The sequence below is a fragment of the Portunus trituberculatus genome, chromosome 11 (assembly GCF_017591435.1).
Source record: "Portunus trituberculatus isolate SZX2019 chromosome 11, ASM1759143v1, whole genome shotgun sequence".
NCBI classification, from domain to species: domain Eukaryota; kingdom Metazoa; phylum Arthropoda; class Malacostraca; order Decapoda; family Portunidae; genus Portunus; species Portunus trituberculatus.
The window spans coordinates 1,914,049-1,936,548 of record NC_059265.1 but is presented as its reverse complement, the minus strand read 5'-3'; the positions used below and the strand labels follow the sequence as shown (position 1 = coordinate 1,936,548).

At 38.1% G+C, this 22,500-nt stretch overlaps 3 protein-coding genes across 3 annotated transcripts in view; all 3 read left to right on the top strand.

Annotated features, from left to right (window-relative positions):
- LOC123502273 overlaps positions 1–2,229 on the top strand; it is a 22,746-nt gene extending 20,517 nt beyond the window's left edge. The window contains exon 3 of the mRNA XM_045251492.1: positions 2,142–2,229. Within this exon, the coding sequence (XP_045107427.1) occupies positions 2,142–2,148 (7 nt within the window). The 3' untranslated portion in view covers positions 2,149–2,229. The remainder of the gene's footprint in view (positions 1–2,141) is intronic.
- The window catches only part of LOC123502283, a 277,707-nt gene continuing 255,752 nt past the window's right edge, over positions 546–22,500 (top strand). The window contains exon 1 of the mRNA XM_045251507.1: positions 546–729. The gene's annotated coding sequence lies outside the window, so the exon portion shown is untranslated. The remainder of the gene's footprint in view (positions 730–22,500) is intronic.
- On the top strand, positions 2,253–3,109 carry LOC123502280. Its single transcript, XM_045251503.1, has 2 exons — positions 2,253–2,387; positions 2,714–3,109. Exons 1-2 carry the CDS (start codon positions 2,355–2,357, stop codon positions 3,098–3,100), a joined length of 420 nt encoding a protein of 139 aa, XP_045107438.1. The 5' UTR covers positions 2,253–2,354; the 3' UTR covers positions 3,101–3,109.

Sequence of the window (22,500 nt, the reverse complement as noted above, 5' to 3'; positions counted from 1 at the left end):
AGAGAGAGAGAGAGAGAGAGAGAGAGAGAGAGAGAGAGAGAGAGAATTATTATCTTTCATAATCAATTTTTCGTTAATGATACGTTTTTTTTTTTTATTCGTTAATTTACAGGCAGGGTTCACTTAGAGAGAGAGAGAGAGAGAGAGAGAGAGAGAGAGAGAGAGAGATTATTATTATCATCTTATCATAATCATTTATTACGAAGGAAGCTTCAAACTGTTACAACATAATGATAAAAAAAATCGTGTATAATTGTAAGTACTACACGGAAGGTGAGAATGCTTGATGAAACAAATTAATGCAATTGAGTGTGTGTAATGGTTGGTTTGGAAGGAGTTAAAGAGCGTGACTAGTTTATATCCAGGTGGTGGACCAGTGGTTAGGTTCACTGGCAGCGTTTCATATGCTCGTTTGCCCTCAAGTTGCTCTTTCCTTATTAGCAGGTTGGGGGGGGTGAGACAAGAACGAAGCAACGTCAGCAGTAGCTGGAACAGTATTAATCCAGACACCACGCTCGCTACATCTCTCCAGCCACCACGCCACCACCGACCCTCGAGTGTACGCAGCCCAGTGTCCGTCTGTGTCTTGTCGTGGGCGTGACGTTCAGCAGCGGCAGGAACAGCAACGGGAAGCTTGATCTACGTGGGTTTTCGTGCGGCGGGGTGACGTGCCGCTGCTGTGAGGTTATCGGACCACAGCACAGCACAGCACAGCACAGAGGAGGAGAGGTTAGTGGTTTTTATGTAAACGAAGTGTAGGTGTGAGGTGTTGGTGTTGTGTGCGCGTTGACACTGCAGTGGTGATAGGAAATTGTTAGTCAGTAACTTGAAGGTTGTTAGGAATGTTGACTGATAAAGGATAACTGGGTATGTGTAGGATGTGCACTGCGTCTATTGGAAGGTTAATTGTACGATGTCTGTCTGTGTGTCAATGTAGGATGTATCAGGAACCATCGCTACGTGTGGATGTTAAATTTACTTGGTCTAGTTGTCAATAAGGGCAGATGGTCGTTCATTCACTAGTGTGGTTAGAGTAACGTGGGTTCAGAATAGATTTGTGTAATGGCTGTAACAAGTGTAGTGTTTTCGTGGTCATTGTAGTTGTGTAGGAAGGAAGAATTACGCTTAACCTCTTCAGTACTGTGACGCATTTTCACCTTGAGATGTGTACGATTAAATCATTCTATTGATGTTACAAAGCGTGTATGGATGTCACAAGGTTTCTCAAGTTGTATAAAATCACCAAATAGTAACAGAAGGAATATGAAAACGCGTCTTGGTGCTGAAGGGATTAAACGGGTCGCGTTACTATAGAACTCCTTTAAGTAAGTTGTATTTGAGGCTAAAATGTTTCAGGTTAGTCATTGTGGTTCCCTCGTTATAGAATAGGTACCAGAATCGGCGAAAAGAATGAGTGGACAAGATTTCCTAACGTAACGAGGCTGGTGTTTCAAGGTACGTGCATTAGAAGCGAGATGTGGTAGCATAACGATAAGTTTGGGGATATAACCATGAAATTAGTTCTTGAAGTGGTAGGCTGGCGTAAATGGTTCGAGGTTCACGAGTGACGGTGGGAGGGTTTGTGTGTGTGGGAGGGTGGGAGGGTTTGTGTGTGGGAGGGTTGAGAATGGCTGGGAGGAATGAAGTGAGCGTGAATGGCTCGTGGCAAGAGGAGGCAGAGTGGGAACTAACTGAATGCAGTGTGATAAAATAGAAGACAGAAGGGATGGATGGTGTGGTGCGAGTGTTTGGCTGGGTTAGGGCACTGTGAAGACGTGTAACTGAGTAGAGACGAGTGAAAGGCTGGCTGAGGCAGTGGTTGAGTTTTAGGACAGACAGATGGGGGGAATAAAGTGTTTAGAGTGAGTTTGGGCACATTATGGATGGAAGTGAAGACGTGAAGGGAATGTGTGGTGTTGGTCATTTAGAGATAATTAGTGAAAAAAGATACTGCTGTTCATGTTTTTGTGATGGTATTGGTGGTGGTGGTGGTGGTAAGAATACGTAGAATGAAGAGTGAAAGGCTGATTGAGGCAGTGAAGGAGTTTGCTTAGGGCTATCTTGCTTGTTAGCTGTAGGGATAATTAGTGAACAAGTAAACAAGGTACTGCTTTGTTCATGCTTATTCTTGTCCATTACAGGCGTTGACGATCCAAAGGCCTGACTCCACAGCGGTAATGAGCCTCGTCTACCTTGCACTTTGACGGACAACGCTCACTACCAACACTCTGCCACCGCCGTAAGATTGCATCGCGCACCGCCACTGCCGCCGTTGAGGGAGACTGGCTGGATGAGTGGGTGATAGAGGCGAGGCAGGTGTGGTGAGGCGGAGGATTGGAGACGAGAACCTACAGATGACGGCAGACACGGAAGATTCCACTAACCAGGTAGATGAATGTGTGGCAAGATTGGTTGTGTGGGTGAGGATCGGGTGTGGGGGAAGTTTGAGGGGGTTTCACGTGGTGTGGTTTACTGAGACTGGCGTGGGAGATGTGAGAATGAAGGGATGGGAGTGTCAGGATGAAGGGCCAGGATGCTACGTAACACGGGAGAAGCTGGGAGGAGAACGAGGGAGAAGGGTGTAACTGGAGTGTAAGTGGAATAACGATCCAGGAGGGCGAGTGGGAGGCTGACTGAGGCAGTGAAGTGTGTATTGTAGGACAGTGTGGCGTGGTACATTTGGAGATAATCAGTTAATTTTTCTCCATTACAGGAGTTGGTGATCCGAAGCCATGACTGCAGCGATCCCGTGCGTCCTGCACCATCAAGGGAAGGACTCTGGCTTCGCACTGCGCCTACATTGACCGTTGCCGCTGCTACCGCTACTCGGAGGGGCACTGCATCGCATTGGGCCTTCACTTCCGTCCTGCTAATACACGTGTCGCCGTCGCAGCTACTGGCACTGAGGGACTTCGCCTCGCAGCGGCCTGGCAAACACCTGCTACACCACCACCACCACCACCACCACCACCACCGCAGTCCAGAGATTCAGCTTCGCATAGCAGACATCCTCCTATTCAACGCTTGCTGCCACTACCACCTCATTATGGTGGTGTCACTGTACTTGGATCTGTTGTCACTACTGAATAATAATGTGTAAAGAAATCTTTTTGTTTCGGTAAATTTCCTTTCCTGGGAATATTTGTGGGTTTTAAATTTCCTTTCCTGGGAATATTTGTGGGTTGTGGGTGGTTTCAGTGAGTAGTCGCCTCAAGCTGGCTTGGATCCGTCTGACACACAATATTGCCTCCATTGACCACCACCTACACTCGCTCTAAACGATCACCCCAGAAATAAAACGCGCTAGATTTGAAGCTTTTCTATTTATTATCATAAGCAATACAAAAAGTGGTTGTTAGAAAATGAAACTAAAGCGAAAAAGTTACATGACATTGATCAATAATACTTAATGTAAAATGGTCCCAAAATACCATCTGGCTGAAAAATCTTCAAACGGTCTACATAAAATACAGCACTACTGGCCAAAAACACTAAAAATGGTAAAATCTATCTAAAAAGCAAAAATGGCAAAAAAAAAAATGGCCCAAAAACGGGCCCTAAAAATCGTACTAAGTCGAAAATACTCTAAAGAGTCTCCGGAGATAAGGTGGATGCATATTGGAGCTAAAATTAAATACAAGAGTGTCTCCCTACACTTTTATTCAATTTTTGACATTATTACACATTGCCTGCAAAAAAACCCACAAATATTTTCAACTGAATAAAACAATATATATACAAAGAATACAGAGAAAGTCTACACAAATTTTCAACTTAAAAATAAAAACTGTTTTTAACAAATTTTCAAAAATAAAGTATAAAAAGTGAGCAAAATCCTATGGTGAAAAAGTCTAGACAATAAATAGACAAATTTTCAACTTAACAGTATAAAAAAAAAATAGTCTACAATGATTTTCAACTTAATAATAAATAATATATAAAAGAATTTAAAGTCTACAATAATTTTCAACTTAATATACAATAAATATTAACATCAATATTATTGAACAAATATTAACATCAATATTATTGAACATCAATTTATAATATACAATAAATATTAACATGAATTTTCAACTTTGCAAAATTTTAAGAAATTTCAACTTCACAAATTATTTTTAAACAACTTTTCAAGTTAACAAATATTCAAAGATAAAGAGAGAGAGAGAGAGAGAGAGAGAGAGAGAGAGAGAGAGAGAGAGAGAGAGAGAGAGAGAGAGAGAGAGAGAGAGAGAGAGAGAGAGAGAGAGAGAGAGAGAGAGAGAGAGAGAGAGAGAGAGAGAGAGAGAGAGAGAGAGAGAGAGAGAGAGAGAGAGAGAGAGAGAGAGAGAGAGAGAGAGAGAGAGAGAGAGAGAGAGAGAGAGAGAGAGAGAGAGAGAGAGAGAGAGAGAGAGAGAGAGAGAGAGAGAGAGAGAGAGAGAGAGAGAGAGAGAGAGAGAGAGAGAGAGAGAGAGAGAGAGAGAGAGAGAGAGAGAGAGAGAGAGAGAGAGAGAGAGAGAGAGAGAGAGAGAGAGAGAGAGAGAGAGAGAGAGAGAGAGAGAGAGAGAGAGAGAGAGAGAGAGAGAGAGAGAGAGAGAGAGAGAGAGAGAGAGAGAGAGAGAGAGAGAGAGAGAGAGAGAGAGAGAGAGAGAGAGAGAGAGAGAGAGAGAGAGAGAGAGAGAGAGAGAGAGAGAGAGAGAGAGAGAGAGAGAGAGAGAGAGAGAGAGAGAGAGAGAGAGAGAGAGAGAGAGAGAGAGAGAGAGAGAGAGAGAGAGAGAGAGAGAGAGAGAGAGAGAGAGAGAGAGAGAGAGAGAGAGAGAGAGAGAGAGAGAGAGAGAGAGAGAGAGAGAGAGAGAGAGAGAGAGAGAGAGAGAGAGAGAGAGAGAGAGAGAGAGAGAGAGAGAGAGAGAGAGAGAGAGAGAGAGAGAGCAATCAAAGTAAACAATCAAATAGTAATAATATACATGAAAACAACATTTTAAAACAACACACACATTAATCTTGTGCCCACCATAGACCCTTGCTAATGTCATTAAAATGGTCTAATGGTACACAAATCTCAAGGTAAAATGTGTCCCAGTACTGAATTGATTAAAATAGTGAAGGCTGTGGCCATTAATCCTTTGACCACCATAGACCCTTGCTAATGTCAATAAAATGGTCTAATGGTACACAAATCTCAAGGTAAAAATGTGTCCCAGTACTGAATTGATTAAAATAGTGAAGGCTGTGGCCATTATTTGACCACCATAGACCCTTGCTAATATCAATAAAATGGAGAGGTGTATGGAGATCACAAGATTAATGGCCACAGTCTTCACTATTTCAACCCCTTCAGTACTGGGACACATTTTTACCCTGAGATCTGTGTACCATTAAACCATTTTATTGATATTAGGAAAAGTTTATAGACATCAGAAGGTTAATGGTCACAGTCTTCACTATTTCAACCCCTTCAGTACTGGGACACATTTTACCCTGAGATCTGTGTACCATTAAACCATTTTATTGATATTAGGAAAAGTTTATAGACATCAGAAGGTTAATGGTCACAGTCTTCACTATTTTAACCCCTTCAGTACTGGGACACATTTTACCTTGACATTTCTGTACCATTAGACCATTTTATTGACATTAGGAAAGGTCTACAGAGGTCAGAAGATTAACGTCCACATTCTTCATTATTTTAACCCCTTTAATACTGGAACATCTTGAGATTTTGTGTACCATTAGACCATTTTATTGACAGTAGGAAAGATCTATAGACGTCAGAAGACTAATGGCCACATTCTTCACTATTTTAACCCCTTCAACATTGAGACACATTTTTACCTTGAAATTTGTGTACAATTAGACATTTTATTGACATCAGGAAAGGTCTATAGAGGGCAGAAGAATAATGGCAAGTCTTCACTATTTTAACCCCTTCAGTACTGGGACATATTTCTACCTTGAGATCTGCGTACCATTAGACCATTTTATTGACACTTGGAAAGATCTATTGAAGGCAGAAGATTAATGGCCATAATCTTCACTATTTTACCCCTTCAGTACTGGGACACATTTTTACCTTGAGATTTGTGTACCATTAGACCATTTTATTGACATTAGCAAGGGTCTATGGAGGTGACAAGATTAATAGCCACAGTCTTCACTATTTAACCCCTTCAGTACTGGGACACATTTTACCTTGAGATTTGTGTACCATTAGATCTTTTCATTGCCATTAGATCTTTTCATTGGAGAGAGAGAGAGAGAGAGAGAGAGAGAGAGAGAGAGAGAGAGAGAGAGAGAGAGAGAGAGAGAGAGAGAGAGAGAGAGAGAGAGAGAGAGAGAGAGAGAGAGAGAGAGAGAGAGAGAGAGAGAGAGAGAGAGCAATCAAAGTAAACAATCAAATAGTAATAATATACATGAAAACAACATTTTAAAACAACACACACATTAATCTTGTGCCTCCATACACCCTTGCCAATGTCATTAAAATGGTCTAATGGTACACAAATCTCAAGGTAAAAAATGTGTCCCAGTACTGAATTGATTAAAATAGTGAAGGCTGTGGCCATTAATCCTTTGACCACCATAGACCCTTGCTAATATCAATAAAATGGAGAGGTGTATGGAGATCACAAGATTAATGGCCACAGTCTTCACTATTTCAACCCTTCAGTACTGGGACACATTTTACCCTGAGATCTGTGTACCATTAAACCATTTTATTGATATTAGGAAAAGTTTATAGACATCAGAAGGTTAATGGTCACAGTCTTCACTATTTTAACCCCTTCAGTACTGGGACACATTTTACCTTGACATTTCTGTACCATTAGACCATTTTATTGACATTAGGAAAGGTCTACAGAGATCAGAAGATTAACTGCCACATTCTTCATTATTTTAACCCCTTTAATACTAGGACATCTTGAGATTTTGTGTACCATTAGACCATTTTATTGACAGTAGGAAAGATCTATAGACGTCAGAAGACTAATGGCCACATTCTTCACTATTTTAACCCCCTTCAACATTGACACACATTTTACCTTGAAATTTGTGTACAATTAGACATTTTATTGACATCAGGAAAGGTCTATAGAGGCAGAAGAATAATGGCAACAGTCTTCACTATTTCAACCCCTTCAGTACTGGGACACATTTCTACCTTGAGATCTGCGTACCATTAGACCATTTTATTGACACTTGGAAAGATCTATAGAAGGCAGAAGATTAATGGCCACAGTCTTCACTATTTAACCCCTTCAGTACTGGGACACATTTTTTACCTTGAGATTTGTGTACCATTAGATCTTTTCATTGCCATTAAGAAAAATCCATAAAAGAGAGAGAGAGAGAGAGAGAGAGAGAGAGAGAGAGAGAGAGAGAGAGAGAGAGAGAGAGAGAGAGAGAGAGAGAGAGAGAGAGAGAGAGAGAGAGAGAGAGAGAGAGAGAGAGAGAGAGTAAAGGCAGAATGACAAGATTTCTGTATTATTAAGTGGAGAAACAGTCTTGAAAACCCTGCCAGTCATCTCTGTGGCCTTGGAAAATTGTCATAGTGAGAGAATAAAGAGTTTTGAAGAATGTTTTTACAGTTGTAAAGGCAGAATGACAAGATTTCTGTATTATTAAGTGGAGAAACAGTCTTGAAAATGCTGCCAGTCATCTGTGTGGCCTTGGAAAACAGTGGTGGTGAGAGAATAAGGGTATTTTTATGGTTCCTGAGGCAGAGTGACATTTCTACAATATTAAGTGGAGAAACACTCATGAAAACTCTGCCAGTGATCTCTGTGGCCTTGGAAGGCGTGTTGTTGAGACAGCTAAGTGTTTGTGAATACAGGCCTTTGTCTGACACACAAGCAGCAACAATGCACATTCTTCATTCCTCTGTGTTCAGTAAGTGAAGGAGTGAGTGAGTGCTGAGTCAATCTCTTAACAAGCACACTGCATCTTTGTCCAGAGAATCCAACACTTGCTTCACAAACTCATGTGGGGAATTGAAATAGTGTAGACTGTGCCCATTAATCTTGTCACCTCCATACACCCTTCTTAACCCCTTCAGTACTGGGACACATTTTACCTTGAGATTTGTGCACCATTAGACCATTTTATTGACATTATCGAAGGTCTATGAAGGTCACAAAATTAATGGCCACAGTCTTCACAATTTTCACCCCCACGAGTTTGTGAAGCTGTACAAAATCACCAAATAGTCACCACAAGGAATATGGAAATGTGTCATGGTACTGAAGGGGTTAATGTCAATAAAAGGGTATTACCATAGCCAAACTTTCTTCAAATGCTCTCAAAACATGCCAAATGGTCTTAAAATACCATAAAACATGCCAAATGGTCTTAAAATACCATAAAAACATGCCAAATGGTCTTATCATACCATAAAAACATGCCAAATGGTCTTAACATACCATAAAAACATGCCAAATGGTCTTAACATACATAAAAACATGTCAAATGGTCTTAAAATACCATAAAAACATGTCAAATGGTCTTAAAATACCATAAAAACATGTCAAATGGTCTTAAAATGTCCTTAAAAATAAAAATGCCAAACTGCTAATCTATCCTAACTATTCTTCATGGCTCCAGGTGTTGTCTTGTACTCTGGGTGTTGCTGATGGCTGTATGTGTTGTAGAAGGCTTGTGTTGTGTTGTGGCTTGTCTTGTCTTGGCTTGGTGGTGCAGTGTTCCAGCAGCAGTGTCTCTCCTTGGCAGCATTCAGGGACTTGACTTTCCTGTAATGAGAGGTGCACTGTTTACATTGAATCATATATAAAAGAATTAAAGTCTACATATATAAAAGAATTAGTCTACAATAACTTTCAACTTAATATACAATAAATATTAACATGAAAATACAACTTAACATAAAAGATCTGCGCTAATTTTCAACTTTGCAAAATTTTAAGAAATTTCAACTTCATAAATTATTTTTAAACAATTTTAAAAGTTAACAAATACTCAAAGATAAAAATGGAAAGAGAAAGAGAGAGAGAGAGAGAGAGAGAGAGAGAGAGAGAGAGAGAGAGAGAGAGAGAGAGAGAGAGAGAGAGAGAGAGAGAGAAAGAAAGAAAGAAAGAAAGAAAGAAAGAAAGAAAGAAAGAGAGAGAGAGAGAGAGAGAGAGAGAGAGAGAGAGAGAGAGAGAGAGAGAGAGAGAGAGAGAGAGAGAGAGAGAGAGAGAGAGAGAGAGAGAGAGAGAGAGAGAGAGAGAGAGAGAGAGAGAGAGAGAGAGAGAGAGAGAGAGAGAGAGAGAGAGAGAGAGAGAGAGAGAGAGAGAGAGAGAGAGAGAGAGAAAGAAAGAAAAGAGAGAGAGAGAGAAAGAGAGAGAGAGAGAGAGAGAGAGAGAGAGAGAGAGAGAGAGAGAGAGAGAGAGAGAGAGAGAGAGAGAGAGAGAGAGAGAGAGAGAGAGAGAGAGAGAGAGAGAGAGAGAGAGAGAGAGAGAGAGAGAGAGCAATCAAAGTAAACAATCAAATAGTAATAATATACATGAAAACAACATTTTAAAACACACACACATTAATCTTGTGCCCTCCATACACCCTTGCTAATGTCATTAAAATGGTCTAATGGTACACAAATCTCAGGGTAAAATGTGTCCTAGTACTGAATTGATTAAAATAGTGAAGGCTGTGGCCATTAATCCTTTGACCACCATAGACCCTTGCTAATATCAATAAAATGGTCTAATGGTACACAAATCTCAAGGTAAAATGTGTCCCAGTACTGAATTGATTAAAATAGTGAAGGCTGTGGCCATTAATCCTTTGACCACCATAGACCCTTGCTAATATCAATAAAATGGAGAGGTGTATGGAGATCACAAGATTAATGCTCACAGTCTTCACTATTTCAACCCTTCAGTACTGGGACACATTTTACCCTGAGATCTGTGTACCATTAAACCATTTTATTGATATTAGGAAAAGTTTATAGACATTAGAAGGTTAATGGTCACAGTCTTCACTATTTTAACCCTTCAGTACTGGGACACATTTTACCTTGACATTTCTGTACCATTAGACCATTTTATTGACATTAGGAAAGGTCACCAGAGGTCAGAAGATTAACGTCCACATTCTTCATTATTTTAACCCCTTTAATACTAGGACATCTTGAGATTTTGTGTACCATTAGACCATTTTATTGACAGTAGGAAAGATCTATACACGTCAGAAGACTAATGGCCACATTCTTCACTATTTTAACCCCTTCAACATTGACACACATTTTACCTTGAAATTTGTGTACAATTAGACATTTTATTGACATCAGGAAAGGTCTATAGAGGGCAGAAGAATAATGGCAAGTCTTCACTATTTTAACCCCTTCAGTACTGGGACATATTTCTACCTTGAGATCTGCGTACCATTAGACCATTTTATTGACACTTGGAAAGATCTATGGAAGGCAGAAGATTAATGGCCATAATCTTCACTATTTTACCCCTTCAGTACTGGGACACATTTTTACCTTGAGATTTGTGTACCATTAGACCATTTTATTGACATTAGCAAGGGTCTATGGAGGTGACAAGATTAATGGCCACAGTCTTCACTATTTAACCCCTTCAGTACTGGGACACATTTTTACCTTGAGATTTGTGTACCATTAGACCATTTCATTGCCATTAAGAAAATCCAGAGAGAGAGAGAGAGAGAGAGAGAGAGAGAGAGAGAGAGAGAGAGAGAGAGAGAGAGAGAGAGAGAGAGAGAGAGAGAGAGAGAGAGAGAGAGAGAGAGAGAGAGAGAGAGAGAGAGAGAGAGAGAGAGAGAGAGAGAGAGTAAAGGCAGAATGACAAGATTTCTATATTATTAACTGGAGAAACAGTCTTGAAAACCCTGCCAGTCATCTCTGTGGCCTTGGAAAATTGTTATAGAGAGAGAATAAAGAGTTTTGAAGAATGTTTTTACAGTTCTAAAGGCAGAATGACAAGATTTCTGTATTATTAAGTGGAGAAACAGTCTTGAAAACCCTGCCAGTCATCTGTGTGGCCTTGGAAAACAGTGGTGGTGAGAGAATAAGGGTATTTTATGGTTCCTGAGGCAGAGTGACATTTCTACAATATTAAGTGGAGAAACACTCATGAAAACCCTGCCAGTGATCTCTGTGGCCTTGGAAGGCGTGTTGTTGAGACACCAAAGTGTTTGTGAATACAGGCCTTTGTCTGACACACAAGCAGCAACAATGCACATTCTTCATTCCTCTGAGTTCAGTAAGTGAAGGAGTGAGTGAGTGCTGAGTCAATCTCTTAACAAGCACACTGCATCTTTGTCCAGAGAATCCAACACTTGCTTGACAAACTCATGTGGGGGATTGAAATAGTGAAGACTGTGCCCATTAATCTTGTCACCTCCATACATCCTTCTTAACCCCATCAGTACTGGGACACATTTTTACCTTGAGATTTGTGCACCATTAGACCATTTTATTGACATTATCGAAGATCTATGAAGGTCACAAGATTAATGGCCACAGTCTTCACAATTTTCACCCCCACATGAGTTTGTGAAGCTGTACAAAATCACCAAATAGTCACCACAAGGAATATGGAAATGTGTCATGGTACTGAAGGGTTAATGTCAAAAAGGGTATTACCATAGCCAAACTTTCTTCAAATGCCCTCAAAACATGCCAAATGGTCTTAAAATACCATAAAAACATGCCAAATGGTCTTAAAATACCATAAAAACATGCCAAATGGTCTTAAAATACCATAAAATGTCAAATGGTCTTAAAATACCATAAAACAAATGGTCAAATGGTCTTAAAATACCATAAAACATGTCAAATGGTCTTAAAACATCATAAAACATGCCAAATGGTCTTAAAATACCATAAAAACATGCCAAATGGTCTTAAAATACCATAAAACATGGTCAAATGGTCTTAACATACCATAAAACATGCCAAATGGTCTTAACATACCATAAAAACATGCCAAATGGTCTTAAAATACCATACAAACATGCCAAATGGTCTTAAAATACCATAAAAACATGTCAAATGGTCTTAAAATGTCCTTATAATTAAAAATGCCAAACTGCTAATCTATCCTAACTATTCTTCATGGCTCCAGGTGTTGTCTTGTACTCTGGGTGTTGCTGATGGCTGTAGGTGTTGTAGAAGGCTTGTGTTGTGTTGTCGCTTGTCTTGTCTTGGCTTGGTGGTGCAGTGTTCCAGCAGCAGTGTGTCTTGACTTTCCTGTAATGAGAGGTGCACTGTTTATATTGAGTCACCTTCACTATTTTGTAAACTGAACTGAACGCAACTCAAATGCCGTTAAAACATGTCAAACTTTTTTAACTGACCTCAAAACATGCAAAACTGTCTTAAAATCCTATCAAAACATATCAAACTGTCTTATAATTTCCTCAAAACCTGGCAAACTATCTTAAAATGCCCTCAAAACATACCAAACTGTCTTAAAATGTCCTCAAAACATGACAAACTGCCTTAAAATGGCTTCATAACATGCCAAATCTGTCTCAAATTAAAGATGTACTTACACATTAGTAGACCAATTCAGAAAATGAGCTTTCACCTAATCTTTTCAATTAAATAGAAAAATTTTAGTTTATTCTAAATTTCTAGTGTATTGCTATGATCTTAAATAATTAATATGCAACAAATTATACACAATGCACATGATTACAAAACAGAATTGTTACTTTCTTAGTTATGGAAATTTTACATCCTTAGGTTAACACAAGTAACTCAAAAATTAAACTTGCATTAAAATCAATATACATATATAATTCAAGCTTCCACCTATTCCAGTATGATATCTTGGAAAAGGCTACCACTACCACTGTTAATTATAAATCAAATAAGAATATGCTGTTATTTACAATAATGCAAAATATATATATATATATATATATATATATATATATATATATATATATATATATATATATATATATATATATATATATATATATGCCTATAATATGCACTCAAAATCTGCCAAACTGCCTTAAAATGCCATCAAAACCTGCCAAACTGTCTTAAAATGCCATCAAAACATGTCAAACTATCTTAAATTGGCCTCAAAACCTGCCACTGTCTAAAATTGCCTCAAAACATACCAAACTGTCTTAATATGCCCTGAAAACCTGCCAAACTGTCTTCAATTCACTTCAAAACCTCTCAAATTGTCTTAATATACCCTGAAAACCAGCCAAACTGTTTTAAATTGCTCTCAAAACCTGCCAAAATGTATTAAAATGCCCTAAAAAATGTCAAACTCTCAAAATGCCCTTAAAACATGCCAAACTATCTCAAGAAAGAAAGAAAGAGAGAGAGAGAGAGAGAGAGAGAGAGAGAGAGAGAGAGAGAGAGAGAGAGAGAGAGAGTAAACAATCAAATAGTAATAATATACATGAAAACAACATTTTAAAACAACACACACATTAATCTTGTGCCCTCCATACACCCTTGCTAATGTCATTAAAATGGTCTAATGGTACACAAATCTCAAGGTAAAAATGTGTCCCAGTACTGAATTGATTAAAATAGTGAAGGCTGTGGCCATTAATCCTTTGACCACCATAGACCCTTGCTAATATCAATAAAATGGAGAGGTGTATGGAGATCACAGTCTTCACTATTTCAACCCTTTCAGTACTGGGACACATTTTTACCCTGAGATCTGTGTACCATTAAACCATTTTATTGATATTAGGAAAAGTTTATAGACACCAGAAGATTAATGGTCACAGTCTTCACTATTCTAACCCCTTCAGTACTGGGACACATTTTTACCTTGACATTTCTGTACCATTAGACCATTTTATTGACATTAGGAAAGGTATACAGAGGTCAGAAGATTAACAGCCACATTCTTCATTATTTTAACCCCTTTAATACTAGGACATCTTGAGATTTTGTGTACCATTAGACCATTTTATTGACAGAAGGAAAGATCTATACACGTCAGAAGACTAATGGCCACATTCTTCACTATTTTAACCCCTTCAACATTGAGACACATTTTACCTTGAAATTTGTGTACAATTAGACATTTTATTGACATCAGGAAAGGTCTATAGAGGGCAGAAGAATAATGGCAAGTCTTCACTATTTTAACCCCTTCAGTACTGGGACATATTTCTACCTTGAGATCTGCGTACCATTAGACCATTTTATTGACACTTGGAAAGATCTATGGAAGGCAGAAGATTAATGGCCATAATCTTCACTATTTTTACCCCTTCAGTACTGGGACACATTTTTACCTTGAGATTTGTGTACCATTAGACCATTTTATTGACATTAGAAAATCTATGGAGAGAGAGAGAGAAGAGAGAGTCTTCACTATTTAACCCCTTCAGAGACTGGAGAGACCTTGAGATTTGTGTAGAGAGAGAGAGAGAGATTGAGAGAGAGAGAGAGAGAGAGAGAAACAGAGAGAAAACCCTGAGTCATCTCTGTGGCCTTGGAAAATTGTCATAGAGAGAGAATAAAGAGTTTTGAAGAATGTTTTACAGTTGTAAAGGCAGAATGACAAGATTTCTGTATTATTAAGTGGAGAAACAGTCTTGAAAACCCTGCCAGTCATCTGTGTGGCCTTGGAAAACAGTGGTGGTGAGAGAATAAGGGTATTTTATGGTTCCTGAGGCAGAGTGACATTTCTACAATATTAAGTGGAGAAACACTCATGAAAACCCTGCCAGTGATCTCTGTGGCCTTGGAAGGCGTGTTGTTGAGACACCAAAGTGTTTGTGAATACAGGCCTTTGTCTGACACACAAGCAGCAACAATGCACATTCTTCATTCCCTCTGAGTTCAGTAAGTGAAGGAGTGAGTGAGTGCTGAGTCAATCTCTTAACAAGCACACTGCATCTTTGTCCAGAGAATCCAACACTTGCTTCACAAACTCATGTGGGGGATTGAAATAGTGAAGACTGTGCCCATTAATCTTGTCACCTCCATACACCCTTCTTAACCCCTTCAGTACTGGGACACATTTTACCTTGAGATTTGTGCACCATTAGACCATTTTATTGACATTATTGAAGGTCTATGAAGGTCACAAAATTAATGGCCACAGTCTTCACAATTTTCATCCCCACATGAGTTTGTGAAGCTGTACAAAATCACCAAATAGTCACCACAAGGAATATGGAAATGTGTCATGGTACTGAAGGGTTAATGTCAAAAAAGGGTATTACCATAGCCAAACTTTCTTCAAATGCCCTCAAAACATGCCAAATGGTCTTAAAATACCATAAAAACATGCCAAATGGTCTTAAAATACCATAAAAACATGCCAAATGGTCTTAAAATACCATAAAACATGCCAAATGGTCTTAAAACCATAAAAACATGCCAAATGGTCTTAAAATACCATAAAACATGTCAAATGGTCTTAAAATACCATAAAACATGCCAAATGGTCTTAAAATACCATAAAAACATGCCAAATGGTCTTAACATACCATAAAAACATGCCAAATAGTCTTAACATACCATAAAAACATGCCAAATGGTCTTAAAATACCAAACAAACATGCCAAATGGTCTTAAAATACCATAAAAACATGTCAAATGGTCTTAAAATGTCCTTATAATTAAAAATGCCAAACTGCTAATCTATCCTAACTATTCTTTCTTGTACTCTGGGTGTTGCTGATGGCTGTAGGTGTTGTAGAAGGCTTGTGTTGTGTTGTGGCTTGTCTTGTCTTGGCTTGGTGGTGCAGTGTTCCAGCAGCAGTGTCTCTCCTTGGCAGCATTCAGGGACTTGACTTTCCTGTAATGAGAGGTGCACTGTTTATATTGAGTCATACTATTTTGTAAACTGAATTAAAGCAACTCAAATGCCGTTAAAACATGTCAAACTTTTTTAACTGACCTCAAAACATGCAAAACTGTCTTAAAATCCTATCAAAACATATCAAACTGTCTTATAATTTCAGAAAGAAGAAGAAAAGAAAGAAAAAGATTAAAAGAAAAATAGAAGAGAGAAAGAGAAGAAAGAGAGAGAGAAAGAAAGAGAGAGAGAGAGAGAGAGAGAGAGAGAGAGAGAGAGAAAAGAGAGAGAGAGAGAGAGAGAGAGAGAGAGAGAGAGAAAGAGAAGAGAGAGAGAAGAGAAAGAGAAAAAGAAAGAAAGAAAGAAAAAAAAATATATATAAAAGAAAGAGAAAGAAAAATAGAAAGAAAGAAAAAGAAAGAGAGAGAGAAAGAAAGAAAGAGAGAGAGAGAGAGAGAGAGAGAGAGAGAGAGAGAGAGAGAGAGAGAGAGAGAGAGAGAGAGAGAGAGAGAGAGAGAGAGAGAGAGAGAGAGAGAGAGAGAGAGAGAGAGAGAGAGAGCAATCAAAGTAAACAATCAAATAGTAATAATATACATGAAAACAACATTTTTAAAACAACACACACACATTAATCTTGTGCCCTCCATACACCCTTGCTAATGTCATTAAAATGGTCTAATGGTACACAAATCTCAAGGTAAAATGTGTCCCAGTAAATGATTAAAATAGTGAAGGCTGTGGCCATTAATCCTTTGTAGACCCTGAAATAAAATGGTTAAAATAGTGAGTCTTCATTGCTGTGAAGGCTGTGGCCATTAATCCTTTGACCACCATAGACCCTTGCTAATATCAATAAAATGGAGAGGTGTATGGAGATCACAAGATTAATGGTCACAGTCTTCACTATTTCAACCCTTCAGTACTGGGACACATTTTACCCTGAGATCTGTGTACCATTAAACCATTTTATTGATATTAGGAAAAGTTTATAGACATCAGAAGGTTAATGGTCACAGTCTTCACTATTTTAACCCCTTCAGTACTGGGACACATTTTACCTTGACATTTCTGTACCATTAGACCATTTTATTGACATTAGGAAAGGTCTACAGAGGTCAGAAGATTAACGGCCACATTCTTCATTATTTTAACCCCTTTAATACTAGGACATCTTGAGATTTTGTGTACCATTAGACCATTTTATTGACAGTAGGAAAGATCTATAGACGTCAGAAGACTAATGGCCACATTCTTCACTATTTTAACCCCTTCAACATTGACACACATTTTACCTTGAAATTTGTGTACAATTAGACATTTTATTGACATCAGGAAAGGTCTATAGAGGGCAGAAGAATAATGGCAAGTCTTCACTATTTTAACCCCTTCAGTACTGGGACATATTTCTACCTTGAGATCTGCGTACCATTAGACCATTTTATTGACACTTGGAAAGATCTATGGAAGGCAGAAGATTAATGGCCATAATCTTCACTATTTTACCCCTTCAGTACTGGGACACATTTTTACCTTGAGATTTGTGTACCATTAGACCATTTTATTGACATTAGCAAGGGTCTATGGAGGTGACAAGATTAATAGCCACAGTCTTCACTATTTAACCCCTTCAGTACTGGGACACATTTTTTACCTTGAGATTTGTGTACCATTAGACCATTTTCATTGCCATTAAGAGAGAGAGAGAGAGAGAGAGAGAGAGAGAGAGAGAGAGAGAGAGAGAGAGAGAGAGAGAGAGAGAGAGAGAGAGAGAGAGAGAGAGAGAGAGAGAGAGAGAGTAAAGGCAGAATGACAAGATTTCTGTATTATTAAGTGGAGAAACAGTCTTGAAAACCCTGCCAGTCATCTCTGTGGCCTTGGAAAATTGTGGTAGAGAGAGAATAAAGAGTTTTGAAGAATGTTTTACAGTTCCTGAGGCAGAATGACATTTCTGTATTATTAAGTGGAGAAACAGTCTTGAAAACCCTGCCAGTCATCTCTGTGGCCTTGGAAAACAGTGTTGTTGAGAGAATAAGTATTTTATGGTTCCTGAGGCAGAGTGTCTTTAAGTGGAGAAACACTCAAGCAGCAAGTGATCTCTGTGGCCTTGGATGCACATTCTTCATTCTTCATCTGAGTTCAGTAAGTGAAGGAGTGAGTGAGTGCTGAGTCAATCTCTTAACAAGCACACTGCATCTTTGTCCAGAGAATCCAACACTTGCTTCACAAACTCATGTGGGGATTGAAATAGTGAAGACTGTGCCCATTAATCTTGTCACCTCCATACACCCTTCTTAACCCCTTCAGTACTGGGACACATTTTTACCTTGAGATTTGTGCACCATTAGACCATTTTATTGACATTATTGAAGGTCTATGAAGGTCACAAGATTAATGGCCACAGTCTTCACAATTTTCACCCCCACATGAGTTTGTGAAGCTGTACAAAATCACCAAATAGTCACCACAAGGAATATGGAAATGTGTCATGGTACTGAAGGGTTAATGTCAAAAAGGGTATTACCATAGCCAAACTTTCTTCAAATGCCCTCAAAACATGCCAAATGGTCTTAAAATACCATAAAAACATGCCAAATGGTCTTAAAATACCATAAAAACATGCCAAATGGTCTTAAAATACCATAAAAACATGTCAAATGGTCTTAAAATACCATAAAACATGTCAAATGGTCTTAAAATACCATAAAAACATGTCAAATGGTCTTAAAATACCATAAAAACATGCCAAATGGTCTTAAAATACCATATAAACATGCCAAATGGTCTTAAAATACCATAAAACATGCCAAATGGTCTTAACATACCATAAAACATGCCAAATGGTCTTAACATACCATAAAAACATGCCAAATGGTCTTAAAATACCATACAAACATGCCAAATGGTCTTAAAATACCATAAAAACATGTCAAATGGTCTTAAAATGTCCTTATAATTAAAAATGCCAAACTGCTAATCTATCCTAACTATTCTTCATGGCTCCAGGTGTTGTCTTGTACTCTGGGTGTTGCTGATGGCTGTAGGTGTTGTAGAAGGCTTGTGTTGTGTTGTCGCTTGTCTTGTCTTGGCTTGGTGGTGCAGTGTTCCAGCAGCAGTGTGGCAGCATTCAGGGACTTGACTTTCCTGTAATGAGAGGTGCACTGTTTATATTGAGTCACCTTCACTATTTTGTAAACTGAACTGAACGCAACTCAAATGCCGTTAAAACATGTCAAACTTTTAACTGACCTCAAAACATGCAAAACTGTCTTAAAATCCTATCAAAACATATCAAACTGTCTTATAATTTCCTCAAAACCTGGCAAACTATCTTAAAATGCCCTCAAAACATACCAAACTGTCTTAAAATGTCCTCAAAACATGACAAACTGCCTTAAAATGGCTTCATAACATGCCAAATCTGTCTCAAATTAAAGATGTACTTACACATTAGTAGACCAATTCAGAAAAATGAGCTTTCACCTAATCTTTTCAATTAAATAGAAAAATTTTAGTTTATTCTAAATTTCTAGTGTATTGCTATGATCTTAAATAATTAATATGCAACAAATTATACACAATGCACATGATTACAAAACAGAATTGTTACTTTCTTAGTTATGGAAATTTTACATCCTTAGGTTAACACAAGTAACTCAAAAATTAAACTTGCATTAAAATCAATATACATATATAATTCAAGCTTCCACCTATTCCAGTATGATATCTTGGAAAAGGCTACCACTACCACTGTTAATTATAAATCAAATAAGAATATGCTGTTATTTACAATAATGCAAAATGCCTAACTATATATATATATATATATATATATATATATATATATATATATATATATATATATATATATATATATATATATAAATTGCACTCAAAATCTGCCAAACTGCCTTAATATGCCCTCAAAACCTGCCAAACTGTCTTAAAATGCCATCAAAACATGTCAAACTATCTTAAATTGGCCTCAAAACCTGCCAAACTGTCTAAAATTGCCCTCAAAACATACCAAACTGTCTTAATATGCCCTGAAAACCTGCCAAACTGTCTTCAATTCACTTCAAAACCTCTCAAATTGTCTTAATATACCCTGAAAACCAGCCAAACTGTTTTAAATTGCTCTCAAAACCTGCCAAAATGTATTAAAATGCCCTAAAAAAATGTCAAACTCTCAAAATGCCCTTAAAACATGCCAAACTGATCTCAAGAAAGAAAGAAAGAGAGAGAGAGAGAGAGAGAGAGAGAGAGAGAGAGAGAGAGAGAGAGAGAGAGAGAGAGAGAGAGAGAGAGAGAGAGAGAGAGAGAGAGAGAGAGAGAGAGAGAGAGAGAGAGAGAGAGCAATCAAAGTAAACAATCAAATAGTAATATACATGAAAACAACATTTTAAAACAACACACACATTAATCTTGTGCCCTCCATACACCCTTGCTAATGTCATTAAAATGGTCTAATGGTACACAAATCTCAAACTGGTAAAATGTGTCCCAGTACTGAATTGATTAAAATAGTGAAGGCTGTGGCCATTAATCCTTTGACCACCATAGACCCTTGCTAATATCAATAAAATGGAGAGGCTGTATGGAGATCACAAGATTAATGGAGATCACAGTCTTCACTATTTCAACCCCTTCAGTACTGGGACACATTTTTACCCTGAGATCTGTGTACCATTAAACCATTTTATTGATATTAGGAAAAGTTTATAGACATCAGAAGGTTAATGGTCACAGTCTTCACTATTTTAACCCCTTCAGTACTGGGACACATTTTACCTTGACATTTCTGTACCATTAGACCATTTTATTGACATTAGGAAAGGTCTACAGAGGTCAGAAGATTAACGGCCACATTCTTCATTATTTTAACCCCTTTAATACTGGGACATCTTGAGATTTTGTGTACCATTAGACCATTTTATTGACAGTAGGAAAGATCTATAGACGTCAGAAGACTAATGGCCACATTCTTCACTATTTTAACCCCTTCAACATTGAGACACATTTTTACCTTGAAATTTGTGTACAATTAGACATTTTATTGACATCAGGAAAGGTCTATAGAGGGCAGAAGAATAATGGCAAGTCTTCACTATTTTAACCCCTTCAGTACTGGGACATATTTCTACCTTGAGATCTGCGTACCATTAGACCATTTTATTGACACTTGGAAAGATCTATTGAAGGCAGAAGATTAATGGCCATAATCTTCACTATTTTTACCCCTTCAGTACTGGGACACATTTTTTACCTTGAGATTTGTGTACCATTAGACCATTTTATTGACATTAGCAAGGGTCTATGGAGGTGACAAGATTAATAGCCACAGTCTTCACTATTTAACCCCTTCAGTACTGGGACACATTTTTACCTTGAGATTTGTGTACCATTAGATCTTTTCATTGCCATGAGAGAGAGAGAGAGAGAGAGAGAGAGAGAGAGAGAGAGAGAGAGAGAGAGAGAGAGAGAGAGAGAGAGAGAGAGAGAGAGAGAGAGAGAGAGAGAGAGAGATATTATTAAGTGGAGAAACAGTCTTGAAAATCCTGCCAGTCATCTCTGTGGCCTTGGAAAATTGTCATAGAGAGAGAATAAAGAGTTTTGAAGAATGTTTTTACAGTTGTAAAGGCAGAATGACAAGATTTCTGTATTATTAAGTGGAGAAACAGTCTTGAAAACCCTGCCAGTCATCTGTGTGGCCTTGGAAAACAGTGGTGGTGAGAGAATAAGGGTATTTTTATGGTTCCTGAGGCAGAGTGACATTTCTACAATATTAAGTGGAGAAACACTCATGAAAACCCTGCCAGTGATCTCTGTGGCCTTGGAAGGCGTGTTGTTGAGACACCAAAGTGTTTGTGAATACAGGCCTTTGTCTGACACACAAGCAGCAACAATGCACATTCTTCATTCCCTCTGAGTTCAGTAAGTGAAGGAGTGAGTGAGTGCTGAGTCAATCTCTTAACAAGCACACTGCATCTTTGTCCAGAGAATCCAACACTTGCTTCACAAACTCATGTGGGGGATTGAAATAGTGAAGACTGTGCCCATTAATCTTGTCACCTCCATACACCCTTCTTAACCCCTTCAGTACTGGGACACATTTTTACCTTGAGATTTGTGCACCATTAGACCATTTTATTGACATTATTGAAGGTCTATGAAGGTCACAAAATTAATGGCCACAGTCTTCACAATTTTCATCCCCACATGAGTTTGTGAAGCTGTACAAAATCACCAAATAGTCACCACAAGGAATATGGAAATGTGTCATGGTACTGAAGGGGTTAATGTCAAAAAAAGGGTATTACCATAGCCAAACTTTCTTCAAATGCCCTCAAAACATGCCAAATGGTCTTAAAATACCATAAAAACATGCCAAATGGTCTTAAAATACCATAAAAAACATGCCAAATGGTCTTAAAATACCATAAAAACATGCCAAATGGTCTTAAAATACCATAAAAAACATGTCAAATGGTCTTAAAATACCATAAAAACATGCCAAATGGTCTTAAAACATACCATAAAAATACATAAAACATGCCAAATGGTCTTAAAATACCATAAAAACATGCCAAATGGTCTTAACATACCATAAAAACATGCCAAATGGTCTTAACATACCATAAAACATGCCAAATGGTCTTAAAATACCATACAAACATGCCAAATGGTCTTAAAATACCATAAAAACATGTCAAATGGTCTTAAAATGTCCTTATAATTAAAAATGCCAAACTGCTAATCTATC